Here is a 13,056-nt window from a genome sequence, read left to right on the forward strand (position 1 = left end):
TTTTCCTATGTTTAACCACTTAAAATCTGATAAAAAAACAAGAAAAACATTTATCATCCCATTATGTTCCTATCTTTTTTTAATATATAAAAGATTTACAACCAAGGTATAACTTGTGACAGATGTCACTTCAGGATCATTTTGAGGTAACAGAATACTTTATATAATAAAGTATAATAATAAATAACATTATTACTTTACGATTGTTTATTTTTGATGTTACGTAAATATATTGAAAGCTCTTGCACCGAAGTCAAATTCCTTGTATGTCTAATCATACTTGGCCAATAAAGTATTCTATTCTAGAAAGTATTCTATTCAGGATCATTTTAAAGTAAGTGATTTACTTTACTGAATAATAAAAATGAAACCTTAAAGGATTGTCTAAAAAAGATACTGGAATATTTCCCATCATACATCCACAGATTTCTGTGGGGAACATGAACACAATTTACAAAATTTGGTTTGAAAATACCAATGGAATGTTAAGAACATCCTATGCACACACTAGAAACTGTATTCTCTTTAAATTACATTCAGATTTCTGTGGCACTATATAAAATTCAATATGAAATTATTTAGTATCCTGGGGAGAATTTTTTTTCTCCAAAGATGTATTTTAGTTCAGCTTTTCAATTTAGCGCATATCATTTATGTCTAATACTTTGGAATTTGGTATCATATAGTGTAAATACATATACACCCATACTTGTATATGTATATGGCATTGAACAGTCTGCTCCAAAGCCAAACAAATGTGAAGGTTTTTTTATATATGGTTTCAATCTTTCTGAATCATTTCATTCATCTGAGAAATCTTAGCCTCTTTCTAATAAAACACGCTTGTTTTGTCAAAAAGAAATGTCAAACAATTTAAGGTTGTTTACTTAAGGCAAAAAAACCCAAAGACAACTGTGGCTTCCAGGTACATATATCAATAAGAACTGGATCAAGAAAGAACAAATTTATTATTTGCATATAGTTTATATATATGCATATACTATATGTATACATACATACACGGAGAGAATTTTGCATGCTCCCATAAAATTATGAAGTAGAACTTTTGTTATTTATACAAATTCTGATCTTAAAACAAATAATATCATAAAATATATCAATTATTAAGATTTTTATATAATCTTTAAAAAATTGTTTTTAAATGGTTGGAATAGTTGCACAAAAATAATACAAGTTATGTATATCCTCAAGTTATGATGGCAATTGGGACTGGGATTGCCATTGCTAAGTGATGCGGTCGTAAAGCAATGTCACATGACCGCATTTCTTAGCGACAATTCTGACAGTCCCAGTTACTGTCGTAACCCCAAGATGTGTGGGTTGTTAAGCAGGAAGCGGCAGTCTGATGTAAGAAGTGTGGGGGTGCCACATTGGGTGGGGGAGGCCGGGGGAGGCCTGGGCGGCCCGGTGCACACCATATGTGAGCAGAGGAAGACCGGGGGAGTGGATGGTGCAGCAGGGCACAAGTGCAGGAAGGTTGGGGGATGGTGGCGTGGACAGGGAAGGTCACGAATCGTTCTGGGGGGACTTATCAGAGCAACATGCAACCTTCCCTGCCCATGATCATGTGACCATGGGATGTTGCAAATGTCGTAAGTGCAAGCCAGTTGCCAAGCCCCCGAATTGTGATCATGTGACCACAGGGGTCCTGTGACAGCCAGAAATACGAGGACCGGTTGTAAAAACCACTCATTCAGTGGTGTCGCAACTATGAACAGTTGCTCAAACAAGTGGTTGCTAAGGGAGGACTATCTGTAATGCAGCACAATACAGTACAATGGACAAGAAAACACTGTTTGTGTTTGGGATACATTGTTTGGGATACAAAGTGTTCAACAAAATTTGTCAAATGCAGTCTTCTGCCCTTTTGTGAGCTCTTGGATGCAGTCATGTATTCGTTTCCCTGAAATAAGTTCCACTGAACACAATATGACTTACAGTACTTCTGTATAAACTGAGTCAAACTGCATTATTAAAATGGATGTGTGCCAATTCCAAGTATATACAGGCCAATACTACTTGTGAGAACCATACAAGCAACACTTCAACATTAAAGTGCAAGAATAAAGAGTCCTATAAAATTTCTCATTTTTTTTCACAAATTGGTCAATTTGTGAGAAGAAATCTGTAGTACATCACAGAGCTCTTAAGATTATTTTACCCTGTGATCCAAATTCATATGATCTATAAGCTTCTTGATTATTTATCCAGTTTTAAATTCCCCTCACAAGTAGTCCTCACTTATCAATCACTCTTTCAGCAACTGTTTGAAGTTGTGCCGGCACTGAATGAGCGGCACTTATGGCTGTTGCTTGAAGTTCTGGCCATTGCAGGGTCCCCGCGGTCATGTGATCATGATTTGGGCACTTGGTAACTGGCTCATACCTTATGACTGTTGCAGTGTCCCACAGTCACGTGATCACCATTTGCGATCTTCCCTGCCACTTCCCACAAGCAAAGTCAATGGGGAAGCCAACAGGGAAGGTCGCAAGTCGCTCTGGTAAGTCCTCCATCTGTCATGAGTACTGATGGTGAGCAGGAGGGGGCATCTATCCAGGGAGGAAAACGCATGCGTAGTACTGAGGAGTTAAGCAGCCATTCAAAGAGACACAGATCAGACCCGCCTTAACTTTTGGGGTTTATCTGTCTGGGTTTTTTCCCACACTTCTTCAGTTTGTTAGGATTTCCTGTCTAATGTAGCAGTAATAAAGCACTAGAGACCTATTCTTTGTCTCAGCATGGTTCCTGACTGTTAGGACATCAATCCTAACAAACTCCACTACTCCCATTGAAAGAGGGAGGAACAAAAAAAAAAAAAGCAAGAGACATTTGGGAAAATGTCTTCAGAAAACCAGGAAATTCGGCAGGCCATCCAACAACTGGCAGCAGCACTGCAACAACATCAACAAGTAGATCTCCAGATCAACACATTACAAGCAGCCATGCTACAGCAGTTACAACAACCAGCTCCAATTAACCCACAACAGGTGCCAGCAGCAGCAGCAGCAGCAGCAGCAGCAGCAGCAGCAGCAGCAGCAGCTCCGCCAGTAGTCTTGAGATCCCAGGGCAGTCTACCAGAGAAGTTTGGAGGAGAAGCAGGACAGTTGAGAACCTTTCTCACACAGTGCACAATGTTTTTCAACAGCAGACCGGCAGAGTTTACCACAGACAGAACTAGAGTCACCTTCATTCTAAGTCTGCTAAAGGGCCCAGCAGCCAAATGGGCTATTCCCATGGTGGAGAACAACAACCCAATTCTCAACGACTACCAGAATTTTCTGGCAGGGTTCCGAGCACACTTTGACGACCCGATCAGAGAGGTCACTGCCAGCCGGGAAATTCGGAAGCTCAAGCAAGGCAACAAGAGGGTGGGAATCTACATTGCTGATTTCAAGCTGTTAGCAGGAGATCTGGACTGGAAAGAGAGTGCCTTGAAAGACCAATTCAAACAGGGGCTGGATGAAGAAATTAAAAATGAATTAGTGCGCCAGGGAACACCAGCTACCTTAGAAGGTTTATATCAACTGTCTGTGGTCGTAGACACCAGGCTAGAAGAGCTCAGACAGATGCAGCCGGGGAGAATCAGGGGCCTCAGAGCGCTTCCAGGATTTCCAGCTCTCTCCGCAGCATCTCTCTACTCAGGATCAGAGGAGCCGATGCAGATTGGGGTGAGCAGGAGGCTTATTTCCGAGGGTGAGAGACAGAGAAGGAGAGAGAGAGCCCTCTGTTTCTACTGCGGAGTCCAGGAGCACATGGTGAGAGCTTGCCCAGCGAGAAGCCAAGCAAATTTCGTAAGAGCCCCAGGGCAAGCAGCAGAACCAAGAGCCACCTCCACCTCGACTTCCAACCAGGGAAACTCCGTCGGTCTCCCTCCACAGAGCTCAGCAGGGAGACCATCAATCAATTAAGGAGGGCTCATTCCGAGGATTCCAGGCAATCCTTTTACTACTTACCAGTAATAATGCGCGTAAACCCAGAGCACCAGGTCAGACTAGAGGCCCTCGTGGATTCCGGAGCTTCAACCAATTTTATTGATGTACAGAGCAAGTTGACTGAGCAAGCAGAGGAATCCCAAGCAGAGGAGTTCGTAAGTTGGCAACCTCCACCCCTGCCTGAGGCTCTGAGGCCAGAGAGAGAGGAGGAGGGAGAGCCGCAGCCTTCCACCTCCGGCTTGCATTTCCCAAGGGGGAGGGGGGAAGACTCTTCTAATTATCTATTTTCCAGCAGCAGCCACCTGGGCCAGAAGCGTTATCAGACCTGGAGAGCAGCACTGATTCGTCCTTGGAGGAGTTTTCCTTTGAAGAATTTCCATCGTTGCCCAGTTCCCATGGGAGCTTGGAGTGGGAGATGGACTCTCATGAGACCTCTGGAATGGAGGGGGCTGAAATGGAATGTGAATCTGGAGGGGAGGGTGATGTCATGAGTACTGATGGTGAGCAGGAGGGGGCATCTATCCAGGGGGCAAAACGCATGCATAGTACTGAGGAGTTAAGCAGCCATTCAAAGAGACACAGATCAGACACGCCTTAACTTTTGGGGTTTATCTGTCTGGGTTTTTCCCATGCTTCTTCAGTTTGTTAGGATTTTCTGTCTAATGTAGCAGTAATAAAGCACTAGAGGCCTATTCCTTGTCTCAGCGTGGTTCCTGACTGTTAGGACACCATCCTTCCTGTGCTCGCGCCCTGCCATGCCATCCACCCCCTAGCTTTCCTGCGCTTGCATCCTGCTGTGCCATCCACTCCCCAGCCTTCCTGGGCTCATGCTGTGCCACCTACACCATTGGCCTTCCTGCACTTGCACTGTGCCACACCATCCATCCCTCAGCCTTGCTGCACTTGCACCCTGCCGCACCATCCATCCCCCTGGCTTTCCTGCGTTCTCACCTGCCACACCATCCACCTCCCTGGCCTTCCTGCACTTGCATGTGACCTGTGCCATGGCACCTCTCCCACCTCCCTGCAGCACCCCCATGCTCCTTACCTGGGACTCCCACTGCTTCCTGCTTAACGACCTGTGCATCTTGCGGTTACGACAGCAACTGGGACTGCCAGGATTGTCGTTGCTAAGCAATGCAGTCATGTGACTCACACTTTACGATCGCATCGCTTTAGTGACAGCAATCCTTGTTGGCAGATGCTGGGAAAGCCTTTAGCCCAGGAGAGGTAAAAAAAAGTCACACACCAAGCATTTCTATAAAAATAATTTATTTACAGAAAGCAAAAACAAAAACAAAACATTTAAAGGACTTAGCTCCCTTTGGAGCAAGCCTTGCTCGGCTACATTGCCGGCAGAGAGAAAAAGAAAAGAAAGAGGAAGTAAGAACAAGTCCGGGCAGGTTTCCTCCCCCCATGCTATTTTGCATGAAGCACGTGAGAGGAGACAATCTAATACAACCCCTTCACCTGGCCAAAATGATTTGATACAATAGCAGTCTTAATCGTTAGTAGGAAAACCTCAACAATCCTGGTCCCAATTGCCATCATAACCCAAGGACTATCTATATTTTACTCTACAAATATTCTCCATGAAATGAAAAGCAAAGAAAAATGCTTGTCTCATCTCAACTTTGAAAACTGATGAGATGCAAAGAGAATGACTTCTGATAAAAACTTATTTTGGGTTCAAACCTGAAGAGGGACCTTGTTCAGTGGCACACATTTCATAGTCAAATATACTGCCTGAAGAATCTGTTCTCAAAGGGAGATTCAGCATGCTGCCTAGCAAAGACAAGGCAATATGGACAAAACTCAGCACTTGTGTTCCCCTTTAAGGTAAATTAGGTATAAATATTGTGCATCTGGAGAGTTTACTCCTACATCGTTAGCACTTGTGAAAGCAGCCTTCAAGGCTCCTTGAGGGACCATTGCACAAGGAAAGAAAATACCAAACAAAACTGAATACTACATACTGTGTATGTTGGTCATGATAGGATTAAGCAAAATAAACTCTTGAAATTAAAAAAAATTCAGCTAAATTTAATTAACACCAATAACGTTCATTATGCACACATTATTATTGCTGCAAACTATTCTTTCTTCCAAGTCCAACCAACACTTTATATACTGGTTTTAAATTCCTCACCTCTTTCTTTTTGACCAATAATTTGTTCATCTTCTCCTTCCACCCAGACCATTTACTCTTCCTTCATAATATTTGTTTTGAGATTCAGTTCTGATTTATTCTCTCCATATGATCAAGCCAAAGCCAGTTTGGTGTAGTGGTTAAGGCATCAGGCTAGAAACCAGGACCTTGTGAGTTCTAGTTCTGCCTTAAACATAAAGCCAGCTGGGTGATCTTGGCCAGTCAGTTTCTCTCAACCCTAGGAAGGAGGCAATGGCAAATCACTTCTGAAAAACTGTGCCAAGAAAACTGCAGGGACTTGTCCAGGCAGTCTCCAAGAACTGGACATTATTGAATGGATTAAAAAAAATGATCAAGCCACCTGAATTACTTCTTGGTACTTTTGAATTCCAGCTGCATTCATCCTGGCTGGCACATTGCTTACAGATGACATTACTGTAGATTATCTACCCTGTACAATGTGGTTTTCATAAAAAGGCAACAGGCTTCAAATAATATATTATTTGATATTTTAGAAAAACATTCAGAAAAATTAGAACTGGCAGTAGTGATCTTCTTGAACATGGAAAATGCCTAAGATACAGTGCGAGTCAAGTATATGGAACAAGTTTGGGTCAAATACAATTTTTTAAATTATTAATCTGATTAAAAGGTGCTATTTGAATTCTTTGGCCAGGGTCATTACAAATGGAATTTGTTACTTATCAAGATACTTTGTGGAACTCATCAAGGATATTGTTGTTCGTTGTTGTTGTTTATTCGTTCAGTCGCTTCCGACTCTTCGTGACTTCATGGACCAGCCCACGCCAGAGCTTCCTGCTGGTCGTCAACACCCCCAGCTCCCCCAGGGACGAGTCCGTCACCTCTAGAATATCATCCATCCACCTTGCCCTTGGTCGGCCCCTCTTCCTTTTGCCCTCCACTCTTCCTAGCATCAGCATCTTCTCCAGGGTGTCCTGTCTTCTCATTATGTGGCCAAAGTATTTCAGTTTTGCCTTTCATATCATTCTCTCAAGTGAGCGGTCTGGTTTGATTTCCTGGAGGATGGACTGGTTTGATCTTCTTGCAGTCCAAGGCACTCTCAGAATTTTCCTCCAACACCACAGTTCCAAAGCATCGATCTTCCTTCTCTCAGCCTTCCTTATGGTCCAGCTCTCGCAGCCATATGTTACTACGGGGAACACCATTGCTTTAACTATGCGGGCCTTTGTTGTCAGTGTGATGTCTCTGCTCTTAACTATTTTATCGAGATTTATCATTGCTCTTCTCCCAAGGATTAAGCATCTTCTGATTTCCTGACTGCAGTCAGCATCTGCAGTAATCTTTGCACCTAGAAATACAAAGTCTTTCGCTGCTTCTACATTTTCTCCCTCTATTTGCCAGTTATCAATCAAGCTGGTTGCCATAATCATGGTTTTTTTGAGATTTAGCTGCAAGCCAGCTTTTGCACTTTCTTCTTTCACCTTTATCATAAGGCTCCTCAGTTCCTCTTCACTTTCAGCCATCAAAGTGGTATCATCTGCATATCTGAGATTGTTAATGTTTCTTCCAGCAATTTTAACTCCAGCCTTGGATTCCGCAAGCCCAGCACGTCGCATGATGTGTCCTGCGTACAAGTTGAATAGGTAGGGTGAGAGTATACAGCCCTGCCGTACTCCTTTCCCAATCTTAAACCAGTCCGTTGTTCCATGGTCTGTTCTTACTGTTGCTACTTGGTCATTATACAGATTCTTCAGGAGGCATACAAGATGACTTGGTATCCCCATACCGATAAGAACTTGCCACAATTTGTTATGGTCCACACAGTCAAAGGCTTTAGAATAGTCAATAAAACAGAAATAGATGTTTTTCTGAAACTCCCTGGCTTTTTCCATTATCCAGTGGATATTGGCAATTTGGTCCCTAGTTCCTCTGCCTTTTCTAAACCCAGCTTGTACATCTGGGAATTCTCGCTCCATGAATTGCTGAAGTCTACCTTGCAGGATCTTGAGCATTACCTTACTGGCATGTGAAATGAGTGCCACTGTTCGATAGTTTGAACATTCTTTAGTGTTTCCCTTTTTTGGTATGGGGATATAAGTTGATTTTTTCCAATCTGATGGCCATTCTTGTGTTTTCCAAATTTGCTGGCATATAGCATGCATTACCTTGACAGCATCATCTCGCAAGATTTTGAACAATTCAGCTGGGATACCATTGTCTCCTGCTGCCTTGTTATTAGCAATGCTTCTTAAGGCCCATTCAACCTCACTCTTCAGGATGTCTGGCTCTAGCTCACTGACCACACCGTCAAAGCTATCCCTGATATTGTTATCCTTCCTATACAGGTCTTCTGTATGTTCTTGCCACCTTTTCTTGATCTCTTCTTCTTCCGTTAGGTCCTTGCCATCTTTGTTTTTGATCATACACATTTTTGACTGGAATTTACCTCCGATGGTTCTAATTTTCTGGAAGACATCTCTTGTCCTTCCTATTCTATTGTCTTCTTCCACTTCCACACATTGCTTGGTTAAAAATAATTCCTTATCTCTTCTGGCTAACCTCTGGAATTTTGCATTTAATTGGACATATCTCCCCCTATCACTGTTGCCTTTTGCTTTCCTTCTTTCTTGGGCTACTTCTAGTGTCTCAGCAGACAGACATTTTGCCTTCTTGGTTCTCTCTTTCTTTGGGATGTATTTTGTTGCTGCCTCCTGGACAATGTTGCGAACTTTGTTTGTACATTTTTCCTAGCAAAAGCCCTACTGCTCTTCCTAAATTTTGTTGTCACCTCTCATACTCTTTCAATCAGATTTCTACCAAACACCTTTCCAGAAACACTTAATAAACTAATCCTGTGCACTTTTGGAACTCATTCTTGTTAATACTCTTTGTAGGGGAATAATGTCATTCTTCCAAGTTTCAGAATCAGATACAAACTTCACACATTTAAAAAAGTGATAAAGCAACTCCTTAAGCAAACCGCATCAATATTTTAAAATTACTCCAGTTACATCATCAATACCTGCAATCTTACCATTTTTCTCACATGTATGACTTTCTTTTTGTCATTTTCTTTTTCTTAGGTACAAGAATTTATGTACTGTATAGCATTTGTTTCAATTCTGCTGTTCAATGTATCTCTTTCATTCGCCTTTTTGGTGGCCGGCCAGCCACCTCATATTATTCGCCCCATTGGTGGCCACTCCAACCCTTTGGAACAGCCTCCCATCTGAGATCCGAGGGATCCCTACCCTGTTAGCCTTCCAGAGGGGCATGAAGACCTGGCTCTTTCCCCAAGCATTGGGCTAGGATGGGGGTTGAGCTGCAAGAATGTTTGGTTTGGCACCTGGGGCAAAGGGGACTTTTGTTTTTAGCTATGTTCTAATGGATATTGTGAGCCACCTAGAATCATTATATGAGGTGGGCAACCTTATAAGTCCTGTAAATAAATTCCCATACAAATCTCTAAACTACTCCTCCAATTATAGCCCAAATAATTCTGTCTTTTTAATTCCAGCTCAAAGGAATGATAATGATCACCAAGCAGCAAGTCTTGCTTAACCAGCTACAGATAGTCCTCATTTAGCAACCAGAACTGGGACTAGCAACTTGGTTGCTAAGTGACATGGTTGCTAAGTGGAAAATCGCATGACCATGACTGTGCTTACAATTTTACTTCCGCTTTCCCTTTTCCCCACTTCCCCGCTCTTTGGAATTTTTTATTTTTTATTTTATTTTTATCCTACCTTTATTTTTTTTATAAATAACTTAATGCAGGGAACATACCAAATACACCTTCCTCCTCCTATTTTCCCCACAACAACCACCCTGTGAGGTGAGTTGTGCTGAGAGAGAGTGACTGGCCCAAGGTCACCCAGCCAGCTTTCATGCTTAAGCCAGGACTGGAACTCTCAGTCTCCTGGTTTCCAGTTCTGGATAATTAAGAAGGGAATTAATGTTGGTATTTACATTCATTGGAGATGAAGGGATTACAAGAGAGTAAACAGGCACACAATGGGGAATACACACTGAAAGGAATGCACTGGTGCCCGCTGTTTGCTTAGTGTGCTTGCAGCTCCAAGCCCCAAGCCACTTAGGAGGCAAACAAAAGTCGGAGGTGTGAAGGTGATTAAAGTCTCAGCTCTGTGACCTTAATTAGTGGGTTTGCAGCTGCTGCCTGTAACGTGTGGTTAGCACCTTTTGGGGAAGTGCTGGGCTGCGGAGAAAAGCAGCTCAGGAAGAGATCACTTGTTTAAGCAATCTCTCTGCTCTGGGCAGGGGGGAAGGGTCAGGCATAGGACAACGCATACTGACTGACTAGAATGGCAAACATGTGACAGAGGGAGATGCTGCGAAGGTTGTAAATGCACATCATGGTCACAAAGCTTTTTTCAGCAGTGTCATAACTGTAAGTGAGGTCTACCTCTACTGCATCAGCCAGGGACCATATGAAGGAAATGGCAGGTGAGGTGACACACTATAGAAAGCTGCTGACAAGAGGTAAAAAGGAAGCCTGGATAGGGAATTTGTTGGAAGATCCCCAAGTAACGTACATAACTATTAACTATAGAGTGTTTCTCCTAATCTGGATGCCGCACCTGGCCAGTTTTGTAGTGATGTGGGTGAGTGTGTGTAATGCTTAAGCTAATTAATAAAGCCTTTGTAGGTTTACCAAGAGTCTCTACCATCTTGACAGTGGGATGAAGATAGTATATATTGAAAGGTCTCATCTACATGTTTCTCTGGCTCTTTAAGCTTCTCCATCTCTGTGACTTTGGCTTCCCAAAACCGACTTGTTCCCAGAAAAAGAAGAGCTCACTACACTAAGCAAAAGCCTACAACTTATGTCCATGAAGCAGACATTTATACATTTCTGCCTTGGACATTGTAAAAGTATAAAATCCTTATGTATAAATGAAAGTGAGCACAATGGAGGAGGAAACAATATGTTCTGCATTTGTTTTTGGTGCTCTTTAATAATGCACTCCAAATGTGCCGCCTGAAGCAGCTCACTGCCCTTTAGTTACAAAAAAAGCCACTCTGATCCAAGTAGAGTTAACCCAAACATTAATTCAAATTTTTATGCTTAAAAAAAAAGAAAAAAAGAAAAGGGAAAGAAAACTGCATTAAAAACCATTACTTATGAATGTAATACTTTTCTAGGTTTAAAAATAAACTTAGCACATTCTTACCAGCTCTTGAGTATTCTGTGTTAACGGCAGAAATGCAGCTTCCAGAATAGCAACTTGGTCAGCACTCAGTTTCTGCCATAGGCTAATCAGCAGGATTACCAGCTGGGTGGCACTTTTTAACTTTGTGAATGCCTGGAACATAATGGCTTGGTTTTCTTCAGCTGCATCTGCTAGAGCTATTACCTACAAAAATTATAAACTTCTGTTAGGTATATTTTAGCATTCCTGAATAATGAACACTAACATTACATTTGGTTAACTCTTAGTTTTCTTTAGAAGAACCTAATGAACTTCCATTTTCAAAAGCAAAAACCTTCTTGTGTTTGCCATCGTATTAAAATCCACATGGCAGTGTAACTAACATGTCACTGTAATCAACAGAATAGAGTCTATAGAGTCTATATGTACGCTGCATAGGGAATTCTTCAAGCTGATCCTCAGTACACAATATAATAGAATAGCCTTTAATAAACCGTAAACATCCATTTAAATGCCACTTGTGATACTCTTCTGAGAGTGAATATTAACTCCAGCATAGTAATTTCCTGAGTACATCGTTTATTTTTAAATTAGAGAACATCTGTTCCTTCTACATAAAGCCTGTTACCAAAAGACTTTACAAACAAAGATCCTCACAATATATATTACTTTATGCAAACCAGTACATTACTTGGCATATGATTAATTCACGTATGTTTATAGCACAAGTATAACCATTGGCACACAAAAGCTTTGGAAGGAAATTGAAGGTGTACTGAGTGGAAATGCTAGATTTTCTTTTAATAAATTGGCAGAATATTTTGTCCTATTCATATATTCAGAATATCAGTGGAAAAACCTAATTAGAAACATTCTAAATAAATGGAATTTTTAAAAATCAAAAATGCTTTCTTTTCCTAAACACATTATTATTCACTTCTCATATAAATCCAGACAAGCGACTCTCCAAGCAGTTCCAAAGCCAACTTGTTCAACTTCACAGATCAAGGGTATAAAAGAATTCTCCCATGGATTCTGTCAGCAGTGAATTTAGGGATTCTGCATGAACCAGATGTTACGGCAGAACAGGAAATAGCATGGATTTGTCTTTGCTTATCTCTCATAAAAGAATGGACAAAACAACTGCATGTGAAATCTAATGAAAAATTGTGCAGTAATGTTAGTAATTATATGGGTCTAATTTTTCTCTTTAAAAACAGCAAGAGGGAAAATATAAAAATAGGTCAATTTGCATTAAAAGCAGAGTTAAAAGAATCATATGGTTGGAAGGGACTTTGGAGGTCATTTAGTGCAGGAATCCTCATAACATCCTGGACAAATAGAAGTCCAACCTTTTATTGAAAACCTCCAGCGATGGAGCATGCATGGCTTCAGCTTAATAGTGAGTGTGGGCAGGTGTTCAGGTGGGTGCTATGGATGGGTGCAAGTGCAGATGGGCATGTGGGTGGAAGCTACAGGTTGGTGCAAGTGCAGACGGGTGAGTAGGTGCTACAGGCGGGCACGAGTACAGGCAGGTGCTACAGAGTGCAGGTGAGAGGGCATGAGCATGGGTGGGCAGGCAAGTACCACAGAGTATGAGATCCCCCTTTCACCCGGGGGATCCTCAGGAGAAAAAGCAGCAGGATCGGGAGCAACTTACTACCTTACTACAGTTAGACTAGGCTATGGTCTAACTGTAATGGGCTGGGAGAATAACCTTGAGAGACAGGAGGAAGAGCTGCAGCTTAGACAATAGTTGGATAAACAAAATCTGAATCCAAAACAGGAATGTAATTTAAGT

The 13,056-nt window shown here is 41.8% G+C and overlaps 1 protein-coding gene across 1 annotated transcript in view; it reads right to left on the reverse strand.

Moving 5' to 3' along the window:
- Positions 1 to 13,056, reverse strand: part of BBS9 (Bardet-Biedl syndrome 9) — a 210,010-nt gene that overhangs the window by 116,055 nt on the left and 80,899 nt on the right. The window contains exon 19 of the mRNA XM_063304050.1: positions 11,277 to 11,459. Coding sequence (XP_063160120.1) covers positions 11,277 to 11,459 — 183 coding nt within the window. The remainder of the gene's footprint in view (positions 1 to 11,276; positions 11,460 to 13,056) is intronic.

This window comes from Candoia aspera, chromosome 4 (assembly GCF_035149785.1).
Source record: "Candoia aspera isolate rCanAsp1 chromosome 4, rCanAsp1.hap2, whole genome shotgun sequence".
Taxonomy (NCBI): domain Eukaryota; kingdom Metazoa; phylum Chordata; class Lepidosauria; order Squamata; family Boidae; genus Candoia; species Candoia aspera.